We start from the raw sequence: 27256 nt of genomic DNA, 5'->3' as shown, positions 1-27256 counted from the left end.
CACAATGTTGAGGCAATGTGTATAACATGTTTCTAACTAATTATCAAATAACATTAATTAAATTAAATTATAAAGTAGTAAAGAACACAAAAGATTGTTAATCCAGATTAGTGCAATGTCACCTACGTTTGGGGGGTTTCTAACCAAAAAATGAAAATCCACTCTAAATAGTATTAATAGAATAGTCTTAGATTAACAAACCTTGTTCAATTTCTCTCTACCACTAAAAAAAATGGATAAATTGTGGATGCTAAAAAATTAATTTTACCGCAGTTTCAACTGCTACAATTTACGAAAATGACATCTTTTTTTTCTAAAAAGGTCGTATATTTTGCTACCTTTATGAAGTTTTCCAATTGTCCTCCATACAAACCATCTTAATATTCATAGCATGTAAATTCAATTGCCACAAGTTACGATTTTTTTCAAAAATTTAAATAGAATATTAAAGCAATTATAACCTCCATAATTTTCATATATTTTCTTAAAAAAAGAACATCAATTCGAGCCCAAGTCTGATATATATTCTGCTCCATATAACGAATCAACCACAGTATAATAGCAAATATATTTCAATATATATCCTGTTAAAAGAATACACCAAAATATACATCTAATTAAAATGGTGTTTCATGACTGTGTAGGCATAACAATAAGAGATTCAAAATTCATAATCTTAATTTAATAACTAAAAAATGAATGACATAAATAAATGGACATAAATAGATTAAGAGTCAAGGGCACTAACACAAACCTATTCTCAAAAGGTCATTGCAATTGGAACTTTCAACAGGTTAACATTGTGTTCCGCCCAAAGGGCTTTCACCAGTTTGACATAATCAAGTTGGTCACAATATTAATTAATAAACCTAAAGCAAGAACAAGTTGGCTTCCTCTCCCTATTTCACTCACAGACATGCACATGAAACTTCATTCTTTCTCTATTCTTAAAAACAATAAGACTATTTTGATGTTGATTTCAATAATAATTCTCTATGGATGAATATTATTAGTTCTCTATTCTAATATACTGTTGGGCTTAAATGTTGATTTCGAATTTGAATGGTTTAGTGTTAGATTTTGATTCAGTTTAATTTTAAAAAAATTATAGGGATGCTGTTTGGATTTTTTTATAGGGTATTACTTGAGTTTTAAAACGGGGGCATTGTTTTAGGGAATATCTTTATAGATGTGTTATTTGGTTTTCAAAAAATAGGGTATGATTTATCATTACATTTTTTATTATAAAGCAAATTATAGTTTTTGATAAAAAAAATAGGGTTTTTATTTAAAACATAATTTGCATTTTGAAAACTTTTTACATAGGTAGTATTTGAAACGAAGTATTTCTTAGTTAATATATGATATATTTTGATTTGTTTAAAAAAAGTGTTTTATGATTTAAGTTATAATACATAAGGAGAAATTTACGTGAGTTTTATTTATCGGTCCGAAAGTTATCAGGGGAAGAATTCCACTTTCTCTGTTCTTGCTCCTCCCTCCTTTGTTTTTTTTGTTGTTGTAGGGACAATTAAAGTTTGAATTAGGGTTTATTTGTTGTTGTTCTTCGATGTGAAAAACAACAACTTTAGAGTTGGTAATTTTTGTAAGACTGTGGAGGTTCAAAAGTGTAAAACTATGTACTATTTATAGATAAAAATTAGGGTTTGAAATTCATTGTGATTCATCTATTTTTGGAAAGTTTTCATGTGATTTGACTTTATTTGTTTCTTCATGGCCAAACCAATGAATCGGGATGAATTCATGACTTTTCTGAAATGTAACATCACCAATAATTGAATAAAAATTGAATTTTTTGTAATTTTGATAAATAATAAAAATAATATAATAATAGTAACTAATAATAATAATAATAACAAGAACAAGATATTGTTTTTATTTTATTTTGTTTTATTTTATTTTTTATTAAAAATGCATTAAAAGTTATTTGAATAAAAATAAGAAAATTAAAGTAAAAAATAAAAAAGTAAAAAATTTAATTTTAAGGTAAAACATAAAAAAGAAAAAAACTCTAAAAGTGAAAAAAAACATAAAAAATAGAGAAAACTCTAAAAGTGGAGAAAGTGAGATTCAAACTTAACACCTCTGTCTTGTAACTCCTTACACCATGATCTTCTATCAATCATTTTATTTCATTTATTCAAAATAAAGTGGCATCAGTAAACTTACAAAGGAGGTGCAAAATTTGGGGTACGACAATTGTCCATATTTAATCACCTTTAACCAGAGATGTTGATGACAGTGAGTTTTCATCTTCTCGTGGTGGAAGATGATTTAATACAAAGAGGAATCCTAATTTTGTCTATAGGGTAAGGAAGTATGCTAAGCAATAGGTTCTCTGAGGATTCGTAAGGACTCGACGACTTTCGTATATGGTATTCCAATGATTCTCTCAAAACCAAACTAGTGGGACTCCGATAGGACTCCAGTGATATCTCGATCACTTCTCGATGAAACTATGGTGGAACTCCAGGGATACCTTGATCACTTCTCAATGAAACTCTGGTGGGAATCCAGTGATACCTCGATCACTTCTCGACGAAACTCCGGTGGGACTCTAGTGATACCTTGATCACTTCTAGATGAAACTCCGGTGAGACTTTAGTGATACCTAGATCACTTCTCGATGAAACTCCGGTGGGACTCCAGTGATACCTCGATCACTTATCGATGAAACTCTGGTTAGACTCCAGTGATACCTCGACCACTCTTAATGAAACTCTAGTGGGACTCTAGTGATACCTCGATCATTCCTGATGAAACTCCGATGGGATTCCAGTGATACCCCGATCACTCCTGATGAAACTCCGGTGGGACCCCAATGATACCTCAATCACTCTTGATGAAACTCAGGTGGGGATTCAATGATACCTCGATCACTCCTGATGAAACTCCGGTAGGACTCTAGTGATACCTTGATCACTCTTGATGAAACTCCGATGGGACTATAGTGATACCTCAATCACTCTTGATGAAAATTCGATGGGATTCCTTGGTCGTTCTGATGGTACATAACTCGGACGAGGGTTAAGACTTATGACAGGCCATGTTCCGGGTGAGGGAAAGGCTGGTGAGTTAGGGATATGAGAGGTGAAAACCTACTCACTAGTTGGTAGTGATCATTCAGGATGACCTGTTATTGGGGAGGTTCTCTTGAAGACTCACCGAGAGTGAGCTTGCTGGGGGAAACCTTTTTATCAGAAGCAGCTACATTACAAACAAGGTCCATTTGGTTCACATCATAACACATATCAGTTGAAAGCATATCATTCATCAAGATAAGGCAACAACATTCATCAAGGCAATGGCAGTAAAATAAGTCATCAATAGCAGCCATACAAATATCTTATAGCAATCAAAACAAGGCTACAACATTCATCAAGGCAATAACAACAAAACAAGGCAAGGCAACCAACTTCTATTTACACCAAATTCAAAACAATGAGAACTGAAACAACTAACATACACATTCTAACTATCATTCAACCAACTAACTTTCATAATTCAATTACGAAACTAACTTCCAATAATCCATAGGCATAACAAAATTCAACAATAAAAACAACAAAAACCAATTCCCAACGAACCTTCATTCTATACCCTAACTGAAATCGAAATAACCTTGCAACTAACTTCAACTCCATCAACTAACTCCAACAACCTAACAAAATTCAGTTACAAAATTCCAACCATTCAACAAACTGAAACCACCTATATGATCAATTCATCACTGACTCCAACTCTCTAACAAACTCTCACTCTATAAATTCATCACTTCATCAAGCTTCAATTTCAGAACTTCATCATCATTCAACTTTTACTCTCACCTCAAATCAACACTGAGACTCAAATTCACTCTCCATTCATCACCTTAATTCAACCTTCACTCTCTCTTGAAACTCAGAGATTCATCTTTACAACTCTCTCTCTCTCTCTCTCTCTCTCACACACACACACACACACACACATACATACGCACACACACACACACACACACACACACACACACACTCACTCAAGTATCCACCACACCTCTCAATAAAACTCAATCACATAAAGCAGGAACTCAATAGCAAGCAAAGAGAGGAGAAGAAGAGAAGAAGAAATCAAAGGCAAGAAAGAAGAAAGAGATAAGTAAAGAATTTACCTGGAGATTTCACCGATGCAGTCATCTTCTCCGGCAAGGTAAAGTTTTAAGTCCCTCGTATTTGTTTTGTTCTTGTTACCAAAATGTAGAGTACGGAGGGAGGAATCAAAGCCCCAACCTCTTCGACTTTGATTTCTCATAGTGAGCATTTAATTTAACCTTGAGCAACCTAGGGTTCTTCGTAGTTTTTCTTCGGTTTGGCCATTATGGTGAGAATTAGCTAGTATTAACCTTTGATTTGGTATGATCATGAAAGGACCAAGGAAATGGTGGTGTTAATTTTTGGTTTGGCATTCCACCACCACCGAAGGTGACCTCCGGTGTGATGGAGGATGGTGGTCTCTCAATCTGAGGCATTTGAATTTTGTTTTAATGGTGGCGCGCGTAATTTCCTTTTTGATTTTCATTTGAACTTCTGAACACATGAGTTATTTCCTTTCCCTTGTTGCATTGGGCCAACATTCCCATGGGCCCATGATTTTTAAGTGTTACACCCTGCAATAGCACCATACCCCCTGACTGTTCTAGGCATTTTCTAATGGGCTCAATTTTGGGCTTGCGCCAACATTTTCTTTTTGCAAACCATGTTCAGATTGAAACCCCCCCTGTTTTACTTGTTGGTTATTTCATTTTTTTCCATTTTTCCACATATTTTGTTAATATTTTTAACACTTGTTTTTTGACATAAAAAATAATAGAAAGGTGATCATGATTGATGTTAGGATCCATTATCTTTTAATTGTTGTTTTTTGATGACTTTACCTTGAGTTTTAATTACTTGAAAATACATTGAAAAACATGTTTAATCTAGTTACTGATTAGGTTAAAAATTCTTTTATGCATGTATGAATTCCATGATTTACCATTATATCACTTAATGTCTTAGATGTTAATTTCTCAATTGATCATGTGGTTAATTTTGCCTTTAATCTTACATTTAGAATTTAATTCATTTGTTGATTGAAAGTCATTTGGTGCATGATTTCACTTTGATCCATTTAATATTTCCCTTTGTGTGCTTGTTTTAATCATATGTAACTTTAGATCTAGTTCTAATGTGTATCATTATATCCATCTCATTTGCATTGTACTGCGTGGTTATGCTTGAGGATTACCATGTCCACTTGATTGTTTTAGGCATTATATTGGTTTGTAACTTGTATGATATATTTTCCCATTTCATGTATTGATTTGTATCATCCCCCCATTATGGGTAAAGTGTCCCCCATCCCCATGAACATGTAATAACTTAGGATTTCTCTTTCCTTTATTTATTTCCATTGAATGCTAACTAACAAGATAAAATAAAATGATAAAAATAACTTTTTTCAAAGAATAAAAGACACTTGATCCAACGTCAAGTGTTTTCCAAATCAAACTCACTTCAAAGCAACGCGAGTGCTTGATCTAACGTCAAGTATCTCATCGTCCAATCTATCCTATTCACACTTCTACTTCTATCTCTATCTCTATCCTATTCTTCTTCTTACACAACTTTCTTAATCAAATAAATTCCTAACACTTGGTCCAATGTCAAGTGCCTTTTTAAAATATCTTCTCAATAAAACTGGAAGGCAAAAATGGGGTGTACGTACTTGTGCACGACACTCAAGTACTTGGGTTGTCGGTCGTACCTAGCTTATAGACTGATGCTTGACTTCCATTCAAAATACTTAACAATAAAACGAGTTCAATCTGGGGCTCTAAGAGAGAAAAAGAGCGGTTAAGTGCCACTGTTCTCTCAACTCCCGAGTATTCTGATTGTTGGTTGTACTTAGCCAAGGGTTAGATACTTGTCTCCCTCTAAGTACCAATGATTGAACTCACCAAACATATTTCATAAACAAAAACTCTTTATATGAAAAAGAGGGGTTAGGATGCAATTGTCCTCTCAACTCCCGAGTACTCAGATTGTTGGTCGTACCTAGCTTATGGTCTGATACTTGTCTCCAAGTCTAAAATCAACCACAACCAATCAAATCCAATTTTATGCCATAGGGAGTCCAAAAATATTTTCACAAAGGACATGTTACTTCCGTTCTACCGTGGTATGAACAATGCTTAAGCCTCTCATGCGCGAGCATACAAGTAATGTTTAACTGCTAAAATATGATCCAAACGCATCCATTATACCGCAAATAAACAAACACTTAAGCCTCTCATGCGCAAGCACACAAGCAAGATTATCTTCTAGAACGCGAACTTTAACATTGTTCACTAAAAACAATCAGCACACACTCCATTTTGTACACGAACTACGAAGCTCTAATTTCCTTATTGCACGATGAGGGTACGTAGGCACAAAGGATTGAATCCTTGGCAAACACACTAATTTAAAATTATTTTTCTCCATTAACTAATAGCAAGTAACCTTCAGATAACAACATCCATATGCATAAAGAACAAGCATAATGGTTCCCGTTGAGTACAACGGATGTAAGGGGTGCTAATATCTTCCCCTTGCATAACCCACTCCTGAATCCACTCTTGGCTGCGAAAATCATTTTTGGGGGGTTTTATCGATATTTTCCCTTTCCTTTGGAATAAGTAAAATCCGCTGGAGACTCTGTATTTTTCGCTGCTTGATAGTGATCTATTAGTGTCATTATTTCAATAACTTCATTTGAATCATTGATAATTTTTTACATTAGGGAACCACCAACAATTACATATAGGAGGACTTTGGTTGCTGGTATCCAATTTCTGAATATGGGGATTTGAGTTAGGTCATCAAAACCGTGATTTAAACATTTTTTGCATCATGAAAATATATCTCACCCAAGCTTCACATAATGTCTTTGTTGATCCTTGGAAGAACACGATAAGGGTAGTCTTTGATTCCTTAAATTTGTTGTATGGGAAAAACATGTTAAGAATTTTTTCCTTAAGTATATTCCAATTGGTCATTACCTGTATGGGTTGATCCAAGTACAATTCCTTGTATTTTCTGGTCAATGATTGAGGGAATAACTACATGAATACTTCTTCCTCTTCTTCTTCAGTTGCTCCAAGAGTTCTAGATAGTTCACTGAATTTGGTAAGATGTCTATATGGATCCTCGTGGTCTAGACCTGCAAAAGGATTAGCGTATAAACTTTGAATTAATATAATTTTCATTTTAGATTACTTGGTATTTCTCTAGGGGCTGACTATTTGAACAAGTATTCTTCATTGTTGTGGCAGGGCATGCAACCAACATCATTGTTGGCCTGAATCTGGTTGTTGTTGTCATTCTTGGATAGATTGTTGTTATATGCCATTTCTTCTAGTTTTGTAGAAACAAAGGTTTCTTCCATTTGTGCTTTTCTTCTAGCTAGTTGCCTTTTTCTTCTAGTGTTGTTTTTGCGAGCAGACCTTTCGATTATAGGATCAAATGATAATTGATTTCAAGGAGTCTTCCTCGCATAAACAAATTCAACAATCTAACGACAAAATCAGTAACAAGATAAAAAATAAAAAATATAAACAATTATAAACATATATGATTAGAGACGCTTAAAATGATCAAAGTTATTGAAATGCTTTCAACGTCTAAATGCAGGCCCATGGAATCAATCGTATTGCTTAACAAACGATTTCTCACCTAGTTAACAAATATGATACCATTAAAATTTGTTAGTATATGTGAAAGTTAAACCTAAATATGTCTCCAAAGGTTAGCATATAATAAATGAAAATCTTTTAACTAGTTAAGAAACATATTTATGAATATTAGTTCAAAACCATTGTAACAGGTTATAAATATTTAATTCATTACAAGCATTAAAAACAAAGATAATCATCAATATTAATGAACAAGAACATGCATAACTCTATGATTAAGATGAATATATGTTTGGATAGCTACATCTAACCCCAATAAAAGAGAATTTTTATACTTTTAATCATAGTAGCTTTACAACGATGATCAAGAAGAAAGAGATGAAAAAGCACCCATGACAATTTTTCAGTCTGACAGGGGTTCCACATTCGATTATTCAATATCACTCTTTGCAAATTTCCCTCTCCACTACTACAAAATATACTTTTCGTAACATTAAATTACAACGGTCTGATTGTTAACCATGTTTGTTCTTGCTAAAAACATTAAAAGGTTGACTTCCCTATTATTAGTCAGGAAGAGCCTTAAATGATTGGTTAGTGTGTCTGTGATTGGTATAGGAGGATTCATGGCCACCATTGTTGTCGGACAAAGGTTTATGTATCTTTTTTCCTTTCTATTTTATTATTCGTGCATGTGTATCCCTCATTGTTTGGTCTCGGAGCCTATTTATATGCAAGCCTTGCTCTCCCCATGGAATATTGAAAGGGCATGATTTAATGGGTTTAGCAGCCATTAGTGATATGTAACCGATTATGTCTATTAGTGATATGTAGCCGATTATTAATTATTTTGTAATGGTTTTCGACCCTTGATTGTTCCTTTAGAGTCCAGTCAATTGAATCTGGTATGAGTATGGAACTCGATGTTCGGGCTCATAATAATTCTGAGTCTCGTAGGTTGTCGATGTGTGAGACTGACCTTTTTCGGATTCTCGTAAAACTCGAGATGTACATAAGTCCCCAAAGCACATGGCATGTAAGGGTGTGAGGCATGTAAGGGCAAATTGTTTTGTATTTATCCCAGATAATGTAAATCTTTCCTTAAATCTTTGGTTTCAATGATGGACCAATTTCGATGTGATTCATATTGAGTCAGGAAAATAACTTCAATTTTAATGAAGAAGCATGAGAGCCCTTGTGTATTCTCGACCTCTGGTCGTTTGCAAAACTTGGTAAGTTCTAGATCTAAAGGAGTCGGTAGAGACCTAGTGTGCCTCGACCAATTATGCATCGTAAAACTTTGTAAGTTCTAGGTATGGAGAAGTCTGAGAGCCCTAGTGGGATCTCGACCAGTGGACATCGCAGAACTCGGTAAGTTCTAGACATGGAGATGTCGGAGAGTCCCAGTGGGATGTCGTCCAGTTAATGTCCCCTTTTAGCTAAGCCAAAGCTTTATCAGAATTTTAATTTCCATGTGTGTTTTCAAATATTAGCAGTAATCGCATCTTGAAAGATTCAGATGATTGGGCAAATTTCGAGTATATCGTGCTTTATCCTTTACATGACCCATATGAGTTGGGGTCCAACGCCCTAGAATCTCTAGTGTGTTCTAAACCGGAGATCATTCTCATCAGATCATTGACTCTTAATTGTTTTTTTGTTGGGCATCCCTTACTGATGCATTTCGTAGTGTTTGGATGCCTTCCGGTTCCTTTTACAATAATATTCAAACCCTCGTGAGATTTGTTTTAGTTGTGATCATGTTAGTCTTTTTAGAATTCCCGTGTAGTTCTAATGGGCTTTATCACTTTGATAACAATTGATTTGTTTCGACTCAAAATCAAATAAAATCGTTGGCCCCAAATGGATTTTGGCTTTTCCTTAATTGATATTTATATCATGTAGGTTCGTAGTCTCAGCGAGTCGGGCTTTATTGATTTGTTGAGTATCTTTATTTTGAACATAGATCGGCTAACCCCGGGTATATCTCGTCGAACATCCGTGTTTGGACAAGAATAAGTTTAACAAAACCGCTTTTAGGCCGGAGATATGTTAATTTTAACTTGGGCTTTCGTTTGAGGTTAGACATTTTATTTACTTGGTCTTCAGTTAAGTCAGAGGTTTCAATTAACTTTGCCTGACCACAACCGATTATGTCAGAGACTTCAAGTTGATTGGACTTCGTCGTTTTCAATCCCTACTTTTACTTGAAGGTAAGCCTCTGTCTGATCTTTGTTCCGACAATTATCCTACATAATTTTAAAAGTTTAGAAAAGATGTGATGCCTCCCGCCCTCGCAGGGGAAAAGACCGACATCCACTTGCGTAATGTAAGTTCTAAATTAGTTATAAACGGCATAGAGATTATCTCACCTTATCAAAAAATGCAGATAATTAATACACTTGTGTTTTTCAGCATCTTAGTTTTATCGGCGGTCCTACTTGAAAATTTCAATCTTTCTATTAGCTTATATTTTAGCAGTTGTGATATGTCATGACACCTTTCGCCCATCATCGCCTTCTTGTGGGTGACTTATCATTTTTTTTAGCCTTTTTGCATAATGGCTCGGTTAGTTGTTTACAGTCCTGCACTTTTGCTCCACTTGATGTCTTTGTTAGTTAAAAAAAGTTATTTCCATTCATCACTATCTCAACACTAGAGTCTATCGGAAATAATGAATACTAGATGTGCGTAGAAATACCAAATTACTACATCTTATTTAAGAATAATGTATACATCATAGAAAATCATGTAGAAAGCTCGCGGTCCAAAGTCTTCATATCAAGCATTTCGTATGGATTTTTATATTAAATATCCTGAACATATGTACATTTCATATCAAAAACATAAGGGTTGGTACTTGTAAAACCTTTGCCAAACATTACATTTCTTGTGTAAATAGATTATATGTATCAACAGAAGTAATGTTGACGTGTAATACTTACAGGTATATCATTGAAGTAAGCCAGCAGAAAGAGTTTATATAGCTTAACAGCAAGGATTTTCAGACCATTTAATATGTCAATATGTAGTCATTGCTCAGGACAACCCCCGGAGTTGGTTCTCAAACCTATCAAGCCAGTTAGCACCCCTGGGATGAGCCGAAGCCGTCGCCACTAGTTTCCAAGCCATGATTCCATTTTCATCTGTTGTAGCATACTACTGATCATCCATGCTTGATCGTTCGTTTGCAATATACTTCGAATGGTTCCTGTTGAATGTCGAACCAAACAAAGACGTATAAAATCAATTCAAGTGAACTAGAATGTTTCCTGCTGAATGTCGAACTAAACAAAGACGTTTAAAATCAATTCAAGTTAACTGCCAAACATTTTAAACAAAGATGTCTTTTTTCAAACATCAAAACGGATTTGATAACTTGTGATCTACAGAAACAAGATGCAAAAATAACTTATCTTTCGAGGACAATGTCAGAGCTGTTATCCATATCTATTTACGTCAATCCAGGCATGATCCTCGTGGAGGACAGGTTAGCGAGTAAGCTGAGTCTTTTGTTAGAACAAAAGCATGGTGATAAACACAGTTTTATGTGCAGCAATGTAATGGTAGGGTGATAATGGAATGGTACACATACTTATTGATAGAGAACTCGGAATAGAAGAAAGAGAGTAGAATAGAGATAGTTCTCATTGATTATTTCAAATTACAAACTGATATTTATATGTATTATACAATTGCTTACAAAGCAAGTTATCCGCACAAGGTAACTAACTAATCCACAAGTTTGTAACAAACTTTCTAAAAGCTGTTAGAATGCAATTATGAATTATATTTCCACAGTTCCCCTTGATTCATAACTGTTGAACACTTATAACATCAAGTTTCCTTCTTAAAAACTCAAATCTATCAAGCTTTAAAGCTTTTGTAAAACCAACTGCTAGTTGTACTTCAGTTGGACAATATTGTACCTCAATCACTCCATTGCTCACTTTCTCTCGATTGAAATGAAATCTTGTATCAATATATTTACTTCTGTCATGTGAGATTGAATTTTTTGCAAGGCTGATTGCTGACTAGTTGTCAATTCTGAGTATTAGAGGCTTCATCACTTCACACCTCAGTTCCTTCATCATTGAATCCAACCACATTGCTTGACAGGTTGCAAATGTTCCTGCAATATATTCAGCCTCACAGGATGAAAGAGCAGTCACTAGTTGCTTCTTTGTACACAATGATATAGCTGCTTCATTGAACTTGAATACATAGCCAGATGTGTTTCTCTTGTCTGTGATGTCTCCACACCAATCACTATCTAAGTATCCAATGAGTTCACTTCTGTCACCTTTACTTCTATTTGGGAATAGCAACCCATACTCCTTTCTGCCTTTTACATACCCAAGTATCCTTTTAGCAACTATCAAGTGAGTTTTCCTTGGATCATGCATGAATTTTCTAATCACACTGACTGAGTAGCAAATGTATGGCCTACTGTTGCACAAATACCTCAATGAACCAACCATTTGTCTGAACACTGTTGGATCAACTCTTTCTTCCTCACTGCACTCATCAATTTTTGAGTTTGTCTCTGATGAATTTGAAATTGAATTGCAGCTATTCATTTCAAATTTCTCAAGCAGTTCACCTATATACTTCTGCTGATGCATCATTATTCATGTCTGCATAATTTTTCAATCTCCGATGTTTCGCTTCCAGTGATGAGCAATTCATCCACATATAAGCATATTATCATGGTTTCTTATTTACTTGAGCTTTGCACATATACACCAAACTCTGTTGAACACTTCTTGAAACCTATTTAAGTGAGAAACTGATCAATCCTCTTGTTCCAGGCTCGAGGGGCCTGCTTCAAACCATACAGAGCCTTATGGAGCCTATACACCATATTCTATTTGCCTTGTACTTCAAAACCAAGAGGCTATGACACAAACACAACCTCTTCAAGTGGAGAATTTAGAAAGGATGACTTTACATTTAAATGATAAAGTGACCACCTTCTCTTGCAAGCTAGAGTCACTACTAGTCTTACAGTTTCAAGCCTTGCAACTGGAGAAAACACCTCATTGTAGTCAATGCAATGTTTTTGTAAGAACCCTTTAGCCACCAACCTGGTCTTATGCTTTGAAATTTTCCCATAAGTATTTAATTTCAATTTGAAAACCCACTTCACATCTATCTTCTTTTTCTGACTCATAGGTCTCACAGTTGCTTCCAATTCTTCATGCTCATCTGCATCATTATTGTTTACTTCTTCATTATCTGACTCATCTGCATCATCATTGTTCACTGATTCATCACTTGAATCAGGATAAATGTAGCTTTGTTGACTCTTTTCACTGTATATTGGTTCCTCTTCCCATTTCCATTTCTCAGCCTCATTCACAATCACATCTCTACTGATATGTACCTTTTGAGTTATAGGACTATAAAGCTTATAGGCACCTGTAGGATGGTAGCCTATAAGTATCATAATCTCACTCGTATCTTCCAGCTTGCTTCTTATAACATCTGGTACATGTTTATAGCACAAGGAGCCAAAAACCTTGAAATGCTTCACACTAGGTTTTCTTCCAAACCAAGCTTCTTCTAGTACCTTTAAGTTCAGCTTCTTTGTAGGACAATTGTTCAGAATGCAAGCAACGGTAGTGACTGTTTCACCCTAAAACTTGTGTGGTAGGTTTTTCTGCTTGATCATACTTCTTGCCATATTCAGTAGAGTTTTGTTCCTTCTCTCAGCTAGTCCATTACGCTGTGGTGTATAAGAAGTTGTTACTTCATGCACAATACCTTGATTGACATAGAAAGTTTCAAATTCCTTTGAGGTGTATTCTCCTCCACCACCAGTTCTCAAGATCTTAATAGATTTGTCACTTTCTTTTTCTATTAAGATTTTGAATTTCCTGAATACCTTTAAGGCCTCACTCTTAAACTTGATTGTATACAGCCACATCATCCTTGTAAATTCATCAACAAATATGGTGAAGTACCTGCTTCCTCCCAACGAAGGTACTTCAAAAGGACCACATATATCCGAGTGAACTACCTGCAGTGCTACACTAGCTCTTTTAGGAGTTTCAAAAACAAATGAGGACCTACTTTGTTTACTTTTCACACACACTTCACAAATGGCTTTTCCGATATTTAGTTTTGGCAAGCCATACACCAGTTCTTTAGTATTCAATTCACTAAGACTTCTAAATTTTAGGTGACCATACCTCTTGTTCCATAAGTCTTCAACACCTTCACTCACTGCTACAGACAAGCACATCATCTTCTCACTTAAGATGTTGCATTTGTATGTTCTATTCTTTGGCATGTTTGATTTGAGCACCAAATTCTTCTTTTCATCAAACAACTTCAAAGAGTCACCACCCATAGTCACTAAGAATCCCTCCTCCACCAGTTGACCAATGCTCATGAGATTACACTTCATCTTAGGGACATACATCACATCTTCAAAAATGATTCTTTTTCCATCATTTCTTCTGATCACTATATTTCCACTACCTTCAGCTACAAGGTTTCTACTGTCATCTAGTTTGATGTTTTCTTTCTTTCTCGTATCAAAGCTTGTCAACCACTCTCTATGTGATGTCATGTTGTTAGAGCACCCAGAGTCAAGAAACCACTTTTCATTTTTACTTTTTTTCATCACTAGTAGTAGCCATCATCAACATTATGGTGGCATTGATAACATGAAATTATATCATATTTTAGGACTTAATTCAATTAAATTTTATCATTATTTATTCCAGTTCACTTCATTTTATTAGATATTATGCGGTATTTTCTTCCTATTTGTCTCAGGTGGCTTATTTTGAAGCGCAAGTAAAAATGGAAGAAAAGGAGGTGCAAAAAGAGAGAAAATGAACCAAATGTCAAAGCCCAGCCCAAAGTACAAGAACACAGGTGCTGTGCCTGTGACGGGCGTCACAGAGGCTGTGACGAGCGTCACGCCTTGCACACTCCTGTGACGAACGTCACACATGGTGTGACGAACGTCACACCAGTCTCCTACATTTTTGGCGCAAGCAACGCTTCAGAGACGTTGAGGGAGAGTTGAAGCCGATGTCCACGCCTAAATACTTTGCACGTTGAAGACCTTTGGAAGCGGAAACAGTTACTCAAGGCACCAATATAAATAGCCACTTGCCAAACCTAAAAGGGTTCGACGCTTTTCCACAATTTTCTTTGCCGTTTTCGCTTTTGCATATTTTCTTTTCCAGCAGCTTAGGCATTGTTTCTTTATTATTTATTTTTTTCCGAGTTCTACACTATTTCCCTTGCAATTTCTATTTTCCTTTTTAGCATTTAGTCAATTCTTTTCGCACAATAGTTTCTACACCGGAAACTATTGTGTACCTTTTTACCGGATCTAACCTTACGTTAGAATCTAGTTTTTATTTCCTTCGTTTTAATTTGTTGTTTAATTGAAGAATCCAAGAACAAATCCTACCGGCTTGTGGTGGAGTGTTCAAGACTACTGTTTAACTTATTCAGGTTCTTTAATTATTATTTAATGCTTTGTTTTATTATTTATTTATATTATCTTCCTGGGATGAGTCTGTTTATGCATGATAAGTATTTTAGTTTGTTTAGCATGTCTGGCTAATTCGCTTAGATATCGGTATGTAAAGTAAGCGGAATAAGGGATCAGGACTAAGTCGGTTTAACTAAATTTAAAATTAAAATCACTCTTTTTACGGTCTCAATTTACAGGTTTAATAACAAAGGTTTTTACGAAAGTAAAAGACATAAAGAAGTTAAAATCAATAGAGCGAGAGTTTGAGGTTTTAACTGGACAGTGTAAACTAGACATTAATTCTAGATCAGGGCGAGAGCAAGTTTTAGAGTTAATTAAATTCCGATCTTTTCCAAAAAGTATTTTTAAAGATTGAATGTGAGGACGAGAGTTAAGCATTCGAATTTAATTATATAACCTAAGTCAACAGAGCGAGAGTTTGAGATAAGGGTGTTTAAACGGTCAGTGTTTTCTTGAAAAGAGTTTCTATGGATTGTATTGCTTTCAAAAAATGGTTTTTGACTTAATTATAAGTGACAGCTACATTAACATAAAATCATGGTTTATTCAACAGAGCGAGAGTTTGAGATAAAACTTTTAATCAATAAAGTCAACTGAAAAGATTTATTTTAAAACCAAGAGACCGATTAAGGATTGATTCCCTAATTACGACGAACTACATACCGATATCCGCTTTATTAATATTTAATCTAGATCTTAGTTTAGTTTTTAGCTTTTTCCCAAACAATCAAGCATTATCCACCTTAGCTTTACGAAGTAACCTTAGATAACGGTACATCGATTCATAAGTCCCTGTGGGATCGATATCTTTTAAAACTACGCGATAGAACTGTGCACTTGCAGTTTGTACCCCATTCTCGACTCACGAAGTCGAGCGATCAAGTTTTTGGCGCCGTTGCCGGGGACTTTTATTTAATCGATATCGTAACTCTTCCGTTACGCTGTAGAGACTAAGGTTTCTTTTTTCTTCTATTCTTTCTTTCGTTGATTTGTATGCCACACACTCGCTCACAAGGCGAACCGCTCTATTTACGAATCAACGATATCGAACTATATCTCCGAGTCCTACGACGAATCCGGGAATATCGTGCTGCAAACAATCTCCCTCCTGTAGAATTTCCTGATTTCAAAAAAAAATTTCCTTCGATAACCGAGATGGCAGAACCAGCTCGTGCTCTTAGAGATTACGCCGCTCCATCACAAGATGAGCCGCATTCAAGTATTGCTCCACCCGCAATTGAAGCAAACAACTTTGAACTTAAACCTTCGTTGTTGCAGGCAGTGCAACAGAACCAATTCTCTGGAAATCCTACCGAGGATCCAAACCTTCATTTATCCGTATTTGTCCAATACGCTGATACTGTTAAGGCTAATGGTGTCACTTCAGAGGCAATTCGACTTCTTCTTTTTCCTTTCTCATTAAGAGATAGCGCTAGAAGATGGCTTCAGTCTCTCCCTTCCAACTCTGTCACCACATGGAACGAGTTGAAGAAAGTTTTTCTTGCCCGATACTTTCCGCCAAGCAAAACAGCTATGTTAAGAGCCCAGATAAACGGATTTAAACAGAAAGACAACGAGTCTCTTTTCGAAGCATGGGAAAGATACAAAGACATGATGAGACTTTGCCCACACCATGGTTTGGAAGACTGGTTAGTAATTCACACATTTTATAATGGTCTCTTGTACAACACAAGGTTAACAATAGACGCCGCTGCAGGTGGTGCATTAATGAACAAACCTTATGCTGATGCTTACCAGCTTATCGAAAGCATGGCCCAAAACCACTATCAGTGGGGAACCGAACAAACAATGGTGGAAAAACCTCAAACGAAAACTGGCATGTACGAGATAAGTAACCTTGATCACGTCAATGCAAAAGTGGACGCTTTGGTCCAGAAAATTGAAAGTTTAAACGTATCACCTCCAGCCGCCGTGGCTGCTGTAACTCAGAATTGCGAGGTCTGTGGAATCCAAGGTCACACTCCTACGGATTGTCAACTCTTGACAGGAATCCAAGCAGAGCAAGTGAACTATGCTCAAGGAAGCCCCTACTCGCATACCTATAACTCAAATTGGAAGAACCATCCGAACTTTTCATATAAAAGTAATAATGCTTTGTACGCACCTGGACAATCTCCAAATCAAGCCCCAGCTATACCTCCGGGATATCAGAAACCGAACCCATCCATGCCTAACAATAACGCCCCTAGGAAATCCAACTTGGAAATCATGATGGAAAACTTTATAGCTTCCCAACAACAAACCAATAAAGATTTCTTAAACCAGAATGTACACACTGGCGAACAACTTAAACAACTAGCGAGCAAAGTAGATGCCCTGGCTACCCATAACAAAATGCTGGAAACACAAATATCACAAGTAGCTCAACAACAAGCGCCTACTGCTGCCCCAACTGGTACATTCCCTGGACAGCCCCAACCTAACCCGAGAAGCCACGCTCATGCAATCATATTAAGAAGTGGAACGGAAGTGGAAGGACCGTCTGATCCAAGGACAGAAAACCAAAACCCTAAAAGATCAACTGAGGAAAGCGAACCTAAGGAAAAGGAAGAGAGTAATAAGGAAACCATAGAAAAGAAGGAACCTTATGTACCTCCACCACCTTATAAACCACCTATCCCTTACCCTCAAAGGCTGGTTAAAACCAAAGATGCGGGCCAATTTAGAAAATTTGTTGATCTCCTTAAACAATTAAACGTTACAATCCCGTTCACAGAAGCTATTACGCAGATGCCCTCATATGCCAAATTCTTAAAAGAAATTCTTTCTAATAAGAGGAAACTTGAAGATAGCGAAACCGTTACACTCCCTGCCGAATGTAGCGCTATAATCCAAAACATGCCTCCTAAACTCAAGGATCCGGGTAGTTTCTCTATACCCTGTCACATAGGAAAATTTGTCATCGACAAAGCCTTATGCGATTTAGGAGCCGGAATTAGCGTTATGCCTTTATCCATATGTAAGAAAATGGAAATGGGAGAATTAAGACCAACCAAAATGTTTGTGCAACTAGCAGATCGCTCCATAAAATATCCTGTAGGAATTCTTGAAAACGTTCCCGTACGCATAGGTCAATTCTACATTCCAACTGATTTTACAATTATGGACATTAGAGAAGATGATATTACACCCATTATACTAGGAAGACCGTTCTTAGCAACTGCCGGTGCAATCATAGACGTAAAACGAGGACGACTCACCTTCGAAGTAGGTGAAGAGAAAATTGAGTTCATTCTTTCCCAATTCTTGAAAGCACCTGCAATAGAAGATACATGTTACTTCATGGATATCATCGATGAATGCATAAAAGAAGCAGAGTTAGTAGAAGACAAATCATCTGACTACCTTGTAGAAGACAGATCTAACCAATGTTTAGCAATAACACCGGACCCTATGCAATGTCTTAACAAACCAACCCTTGACCTGAAAACACTTCCCAAAAATCTGAGATACGAATTCCTAGACTTTGAACTTGAACGACCTGTGATAGTTAATGCAGACCTAGGAAGACTCGAAACAGAAAAACTCCTACATATCTTAAGAAAGTATCCAACCGCACTAGGTTACCACATCACCGATCTTAAAGGAATAAGTCCTTCTATTTGTATGCACCGCATCATGCTAGAAGAAGACTGTAAAACCTCTAGAGAACACCAGAGGAGACTAAATCCGATCCTGAGTGAGGTAGTAAAGAAGGAAATAACCAAGTTATTAGAAGCAGGCATTATATATCCTATATCTGATAGCAAATGGGTTAGTCCTGTACACGTAGTACCAAAGAAAGGAGGCATAACCGTTATTGAAAACGAAAAAGGGGAAACTATAACGAAACGAATCGAATCGGGATGGAGAATGTGCATCGACTATAGGAAACTAAACAAAGCAACCCGAAAAGATCATTTCCCTCTACCATTCATTGACCAGATGTTAGAACGATTAGCAAAACATTCACATTTCTGTTATCTAGACGGTTATTCAGGCTTCTTTCAAATACCAATCCACCCTGATGACCAAGAAAAGACAACGTTCACGTGCCCTTTTGGTACCTTCGCTTATAGACGAATGCCGTTTGGCCTGTGTAACGCTCCTGCAACCTTTCAAAGATGCATGATGGCAATTTTCGCCGATTTTCTCGAAAACATCATGGAAGTATTTATGGATGACTTTTCCGTATACGGACAAAGTTTTGAAGAATGCCTTGAAAACCTAGAAAGAGTTCTTGAGCGATGTGTAAAAGTAAACTTAGTACTTAACTAGGAGAAGTGCCACTTTATGGTACAAGAAGGAATTGTTTTAGGACACATCATCTCGAACAGAGGAATTGAAGTAGACAAAGCCAAAATAGAGGTAATCGAAAATCTTCAACCCCTAAGAACCGTGAGAGAAGTACGAAGCTTCTTAGGACACGCCGGTTTTTACCGACGATTCATCAAAGACTTCTCTAAGATAACTAAACCTTTAACTGGACTATTGATGAAAGATGCTGAATTCATATTCGACGATAACTGTTTAAAAGCATTTCAAACGCTTAAGCAAGCATTGATCTCCGCACCCATAATGCAGACACCCGACTGGACTGAACCATTCGAAATAATGTGTGATGCCAGCGATTATGCTGTAGATGCTGTTTTAGGACAACGAAAGGATAAAAAGCTTCACGTTATATATTACGCAAGTAGGACCCTAGATGAAGCGCAGATGAATTACGCCACTACCGAGAAAGAACTCCTAGCAGTGGTATTTGCGCTAGATAAATTTCGTTCCTACTTGGTCGGAGCCAAAATAATAGTTTACACTGATCACGCCGCTATCAAGTACCTCTTAACAAAAAAAGATGCTAAACCTAGACTCCTAAGATGGATCTTGTTGCTACAAGAGTTCGATTTAGAAATAAAAGACAAGAAAGGAACTGAAAACGTAGTAGCAGACCACCTCTCTAGACTTGAGAAACTTGAACCGGAAAGAACATCAATTAATGATGATTTCTCGTACGATAAACTTATAGCTACTTTGGAAGAGAATAACTCTGACAAGCCAGTAGAAACCACCTTAGCTATATCTGTCACACCATGGTACGCTGATCTCGTCAATTATTTAGCCGCCGGAATAGTTCCACCTACTTTATCTTACCAGCAGAAGAAACGATTCTTCTACGACATAAAACACTATTACTGGGATGATCCCTTACTTTTCAAAAGAGGCCCCGATGGTATCTTCCGTCGATGTATACCCGAAGAAGAGGTAGAAAATATAATCCAACACTGCCACTCCGCTCCTTATGGTGGACACACAAGTACATCCAAGACCTGCTCTAAAATCCTACAAGCCGGCTTTTATTGGCCAACTATATGGAAGGACGTACATGCGGCTATTAAGGAATGTGACAGATGCCAACGCACAGGAAACATATCTAGACGTGACGAGATGCCACAAAAGGGTATTTTGGAAGTAGAGATTTTCGACGTGTGGGGAATAGACTTCATGGGACCTTTTTCATCCTCTTTCGGTAACAAATACATACTCGTGGCAGTAGACTACGTTTCAAAATGGATCGAAGCTATAGCTTCTCCAACAAATGACACCCGAGTAGTAACTAGACTCTTTAAGAATATAATATTTTCGAGGTTTGGAATCCCAAGAATAGTAGTCAGTGATGGGGGATCGCACTTTATATCCAAGGTACTCGAAAAACTATTGTTTAAATATGGAGTGAGACATAGGATAGCGACACCTTACCACCCTCAGACCAGTGGACAAGTGGAAGTATCTAACAGAGAAATCAAGCAGATACTAGAAAAAACAGTCGCCACTTCAAGGAAAGATTGGTCATTAAAATTACCAGAAGCTTTGTGGGCATACCGAACTGCTTATAAAACCCCCATAGGGACGACCCCATTTAAGCTCATTTATGGAAAATCCTGCCACCTCCCGGTAGAGTTAGAGCATAAGGCCTATTGGGCTATTAGAAATCTGAATTTAAACTATAAGGCCGCCGGCGAAAAGAGAATCCTTGACATAAACGAATTAGAGGAACTCAGAAGGGACGCCTATGAAAATGCCAGAATCTACAAAGAAAGAACAAAACAATGGCATGACAAGCGTATATCAAGGAAAATCTTCAAGCAAGACGACGCAGTCCTTTTATTTAACTCTAGACTAAAGTTATTCCCGGGAAAACTACGATCCAGATGGTCAGGTCCTTTTCATATCACTAACATCTTCCCCAGTGGAGCGATAGAAATTAAAGGCAAATCCACAGAACCGTTCACCGTAAACGGGCAACGTCTAAAACACTAATACTATGCGGAAACCAACGAAGATTCGCAAATCCTACACTTAGACGAAATGCCCCCAGGATCAATAGATTATACTTAACAGTTTCTTTGTCGAGCTTGCGACATTTAAACAAAGCGCTTAGTGGGAGACAACCCACAATTATTTTATTATTTTCTTATTCTATTATTATCATTTTTCTATTTCTTCCTTAATTATTCTTTTAATTTCTGTTTAGTATTCATTCCTGATTTATTTTAATTCAAAAAAATAAAATAATAATAATAATAATAACAATTTTTTTCTTCTTTCGGCATTTGGCCAAATCCTAACTAAAACTCATGTTTTATTTTCTCTAGCTAACACTAACCAGATGGGACATATTGATCGTATGGGTATCAAATTCAGAGGAATGGCTCAGAAACAAAAGTTTGACGAACTAGCCACTAGAGAGATGCTACCTAGTTTATATGCTGATGATTGGGCTATGACTGCCCTTGGACTAAGAGAAAGTGTCCTGTATTTGCTGAATCAGATAGGATGGGAGACATCCCCTATCCTAAGACATTTTGCCACCTACCGGAGACTCACACTAGAATTCCTTAGCTCATTAATCTACCTACCCAGCCGTGGAAAAGGAATTGGCAGAGGTTTTATCCAGTTCAGAATGTTCAACATGGAGTACCAATTTAATATTAGAGACTTTACAAACCTATTGGGTTTTCCTACCTCCTTTGACACATTCACAGTAAGCCAGGAAGAACTTTTTGAGTATAGAGAACTTGAACACTTTTGGGGTAGTTTGACTGGAAATGATGAACCCGAGGACCATGAGTTTCTCCCTGGAAACATTCACAACCCGACCTTCCGTTACTTCCATGGGATCCTCACCCACACCTTATTTGGAGAGAAGCCAAACAGCACTTCAGTTTCACGTGATGAACTCTTCATCCTATTCTGTGCTTCTCAGAACCGTCCAGTAAACGGTGCCACCTTTATGCTAGCAAATTTAGACCACCTTATCCAAGATGAGCGAGCACCCATTAGAATAGGCGGTCTGATAACCATGATTGGTAACGCTATCGGGTTACGTCAGTCGATTCTCGACCTAAACCCTTTTTGTGGCATTACTACTATGAGTATACCCTTCCTCTTCAACACCTTGTTTATAGCAAACCTAGGATCTGATGAGTTTGAGCTTATTATTAATAACCAGGTTCTTTGCCTATTTACCTTACCCGATCCTAGGACTAGTATTCATGACCGCAACAACTGGCTCTACAATCTGAACGAAACCCCCACTCCTGCTAGATCCACTGAATCCATCCAGGACTATGAGATTTGTGATGACTATGAAATTTACGATGACCAGATCCCTTATGCTGAATCTGACCCTCAGACACCATCTGGCTATTATGATATTGACCCTCCTCCTCAGCCTGTTCAGACCGAAGAATCAGCAATATCCGACCTCCGGCATCATATGCCCGGAACTGATTATAACACCGCCATTGAAGCTTTGATGTCAGAACAAGACGCCCTCAGAGAAGAATTTACTGACATGAGACACGGAGTTCTAGGATACATGAGCAGTATGACAGATCAGTTTCACGAGTTGCTACACCGTGTTAACTCTTTTGCTCCTCCGGCCAGAGATCGTGCAGATGGATAGAATTTAGTTATTTTTCTTAGCTATCTAGTTTTAAGTTAGATTATTCATTAATGTTATTTGAATTCATGTTCGCATTTGTTTCCTTTTTACATTTCTTTTGTTTCCTTTTTTTTTCTTTCCAATATTACATTATGATCATTTTATTGAAGCTATTTATTTAATTTTATTATGCAATAGCTATTATACTCTCTACTGTTGCTGCCCATAACCTATTGAACTATTCATGCAATATTATGTAGAATAGCATGCAAGATAAATTAATTAGCAAGATAAAATAATCTAAAAGCAAAACAAAATAATAAAAAAAAATAATAAGTCCATTACCAAAGTAATTTTGTAGAACGCTACTGAAGCCTTGCCACAAAGAATGTGTGACGAGCGTCACACAATCTATGACGAACGGCACGCCATAAGCCTGTTACGACCGTCACACCCCTGTGACGAGCGTAACACCTTTCTGACTAGGTGAACGTTACATAGCCGTTGGAGACGAACGTTACACCCTTCAAATTTTTTTTATCTTCCCCATTCATTCACATTTACCCACATTTACTTTTCAACCATTTTTTTTTCCAACTTCCAAATTCTTTTCCTATAAATACCCATCAAAACCTCCCTTCATTCACCACAAACAATTCTCTCCTATCAAATACATTTCTTTTCTCTCCAAATTACTCCTTCAAATTCATTCATCACTATGGCGGGAAACCAGAATTTCGGAAATATCATCTTCCGATCCGAAGACGAAAATTATCAAAGGGAGCAATTCGAGCGTTTCCAACAGCGAGGCGTCGTCTCCACCAGGTACCCTGATTTTACTTGTTTACACCAATTAGGATTACTCCAAGGTATCGAATGGATGCTCCGTCAAGCCGACTTAACCTTTCTATGCACCCATAACCAACCAACATACCCCTCCCTAACCTTAGAATTCTTAAGTTCATACGCATACACCACTTCCGCCGGTGAAGATGAATTTTTAACCGGCACTGCAACCTTCCGAATGTTCAACACCGAGTACTCCTTAAGCCAAAACCAATTGAGTACCATGCTACAATTTCCCACAGAAGGTCAAGTCTACCCCAGAATCCCTCCCGAAATAAACTGGAGCACAGTTGCCATTTCCACCCTTTTTAAGAAAATATCCGATCTAGATGCCTACAACTGGGAAGAACTCCTTCTTTCCCACATACATAACCCAACCATCCGATATTTTCTCCGAATCCTACAAAACACAGTTTTTGGACGACCAAACAACAGTAAGGTCAACGCAAAAGAACTATTCTTCCTCGAATGCGTCTTCGAACCGACTGCTAAGGTAAACGCTGCCTCTTTTCTACTTCATCATATCCGCACCTTATGTGCTAGAGGCCGCCAACCCTTTGTAATTGGTGGATTAATCACCACCATTGCGCTTGGCTTAAACTTAGGGGACCGACTCCAAACCTTAGACTCCCTACCTCCCCTATTTATAGACATCAACTACTGTCGATCCAGCCGCATGATTAAGAATAGAGTAGGAGGAGGATATTATCTTATGGTGAACAACCAGGCCATCCCAAGCGTTGTCCTACCCAACATGGCCCTGACCGATGTCACAAACCGCAACCGCCTCCTCTATGATCTAAATGCTCCCGAAGCCACCGAGCCTTCACAAGCAAACCCGCCCACAGACGAGTTTGAAGAAATGGAGCAAGGTGATCAGCCTCCTGCACAACAATCCGCCCCGCTCAACCCTTCCGATAATGCAACTGGCCCATCCTCCCAACGTCGTCGACGAAGAAGGCCTGCAACCAACGACGACATCATGGATGCTATTGATGGTATGCAGGCACAGAATGTCGAGATGATGCAGATGATGCGTCAAATGCAACAACAACAGGATGCTAGGAATGCCATAACCGACCAGCGGTTTACTGAGTTGTTCAGCAGGTTCGACAACTTAGACTTACGTCAGAGATCACCTGGCCCAAGAACCAGAGGCGGAAGGCAGCCTTAGTTGTACTTTCTTTTTCCTTTCCATATTGTATTTCATTTCTTTAAAACATTGGGGACAATGTTTAGTTTAGGTATGGGGGGGAAACCATGTTCTTTCTATTTCCACTTTTCAAGTATGTACCTTTCCCTTCATTGTTATTTTAATTATTACAAAAAAAAAAAAAAAAAATCTATTATTTTAAGTTAAGTCCCGAGTGTGAACAAATTTCTATTATCTATTCCCTCAATTTTCTTGAGCCATAACAAAAAAATTTAACACACCCAATAAGTATAAAGGTTGCCTATTTTATAAAACTTGAGTGAAATCAAAAACAAAATCATTACCATAACAACGCTCTGAGAACCTCAACATGTTAGATCAGGATAAGTACCTATTACACCAATTCCTTGAACTTTTAGTTTTATAGTAACCCCGAGTAGTTTATACGAGAAGTCAGCACCATCTTAATAGCAAACTACGTGGAGAGCCGATGAATATAAATGAATGATTCCCAAAGCAACATAAAAAAAATAAAAAATAAAAAATAAAAAATAAAAAATAAAAAATAATATAAATATATCAGGAAATGCACTAATTAAGTTAGGTGATCCTTACCAGATCATTTAATCCAAAGGTTGCAGATCATACAAAAGCATAAGATGAAAGATCCATTATGAGTTGGTTCAGTAGGTATCTGGTACTGAACTTGGTAGGGCGGACTACGGTCCGATCCCCCGCAATTTGCAATGGACTGAATAACGAAGTTATCCGACTTATGTACCAGAACTTCAAGCTAAAAGGGGATCAGAATCACTAACCGGTTACTCCACTATGTGCGCGAAAAGATAAAGGGCTTAATGTGATTTCGCTTGAATGAAAACGGGTGAAATAAGAGTAAAGGAACCAGGATAGCTATCGTAGTGTACTTGAACTGATTTGCATAAGGCAGGGTTATCTAGGTTGTGACGGTGGTTGTTGATGTCAAGATTAAACTCAAGTTGCTTCTAAACTAAATCCACTTGCAACCTATTACGAATTGATGTGTGTTTTGAAATTTTATCTGGCTAAAACCTTTAACGAGTTCTATACTGAATTTTTGCTTGAGGACAAGCAAAGATCTAAGTATGGGGGAGTTTGATAACATGAAATTATATCATATTTTAGGACTTAATTCAATTAAATTTTATCATTATTTATTCCAGTTCACTTCATTTTATTAGATATTATGCGGTATTTTCTTCCTATTTGTCTCAGGTGGCTTATTTTGAAGCGCAAGTAAAAATGGAAGAAAAGGAGGTGCAAAAAGAGAGAAAATGAACCAAATGTCAAAGCCCAGCCCAAAGTACAAGAACACAGGTGTTGTGCCTGTGACGGGCGTCACAGAGGCTGTGACGAGCGTCACGCCTTGCACACTCCTGTGACGAACGTCACACATGGTGTGACGAACGTCACACCAGTCCCCTACATTTTTGGCGCAAGCAACGCTTCAGAGACGTTGAGGGAGAGTTGAAGCCGATGTCCACGCCTAAATACTTTGCACGTTGAAGACCTTTGGAAGCGGAAACAGTTACTCAAGGCACCAATATAAATAGCCACTTGCCAAACCTAAAAGGGTTCGACGCTTTTCCACAATTTTCTTTGCCGTTTTCGCTTTTGCATATTTTCTTTTCCAGCAGCTTAGGCATTATTTCTTTATTATTATTTTTTTTACGAGTTCTACACTATTTCCCTTGCAATTTCTATTTTCCTTTTTAGCATTTAGTCAATTCTTTTCGCACAATAGTTTCTACACCGGAAACTATTGTGTACCTTTTTACCGGATCTAACCTTACGTTAGAATCTAGTTTTTATTTCCTTCGTTTTAATTTGTTGTTTAATTGAAGAATCCAAGAACAAATCCTACCGGCTTGTGGTGGAGTGTTCAAGACTACTGTTTAACTTATTCAGGTTCTTTAATTATTATTTAATGCTTTGTTTTATTATTTATTTATATTATCTGCCTGGGATGAGTCTGTTTATGCATGATAAGTATTTTAGTTTGTTTAGCATGTCTGGCTAATTCGCTTAGATATCGGTATG

General features: G+C 37.1%; 1 protein-coding gene and 1 pseudogene across 1 annotated transcript; both read right to left on the bottom strand.

Moving 5' to 3' along the window:
- Positions 1 to 11745: 11745 nt before the first annotated feature.
- On the bottom strand, positions 11746 to 12336 carry LOC127135965 (secreted RxLR effector protein 161-like). Its single transcript, XM_051062582.1, has one exon. It carries the CDS (start codon positions 12334 to 12336, stop codon positions 11746 to 11748), a length of 591 nt encoding a protein of 196 aa, XP_050918539.1.
- A 4437-nt stretch (positions 12337 to 16773) lies between these two features.
- On the bottom strand, positions 16774 to 16873 carry LOC127077161 (uncharacterized; annotated as a pseudogene).
- Between the last annotated feature and the right edge of the window lie 10383 nt (positions 16874 to 27256).

The sequence above is a fragment of the Lathyrus oleraceus genome, chromosome 4 (genome assembly GCF_024323335.1).
Source record: "Lathyrus oleraceus cultivar Zhongwan6 chromosome 4, CAAS_Psat_ZW6_1.0, whole genome shotgun sequence".
Classification (NCBI taxonomy): Eukaryota; Viridiplantae; Streptophyta; class Magnoliopsida; order Fabales; family Fabaceae; genus Lathyrus; species Lathyrus oleraceus.
The sequence above is the reverse complement of the archived record's forward strand: the minus strand, read 5'-3'. Positions and strand labels throughout refer to the sequence as shown.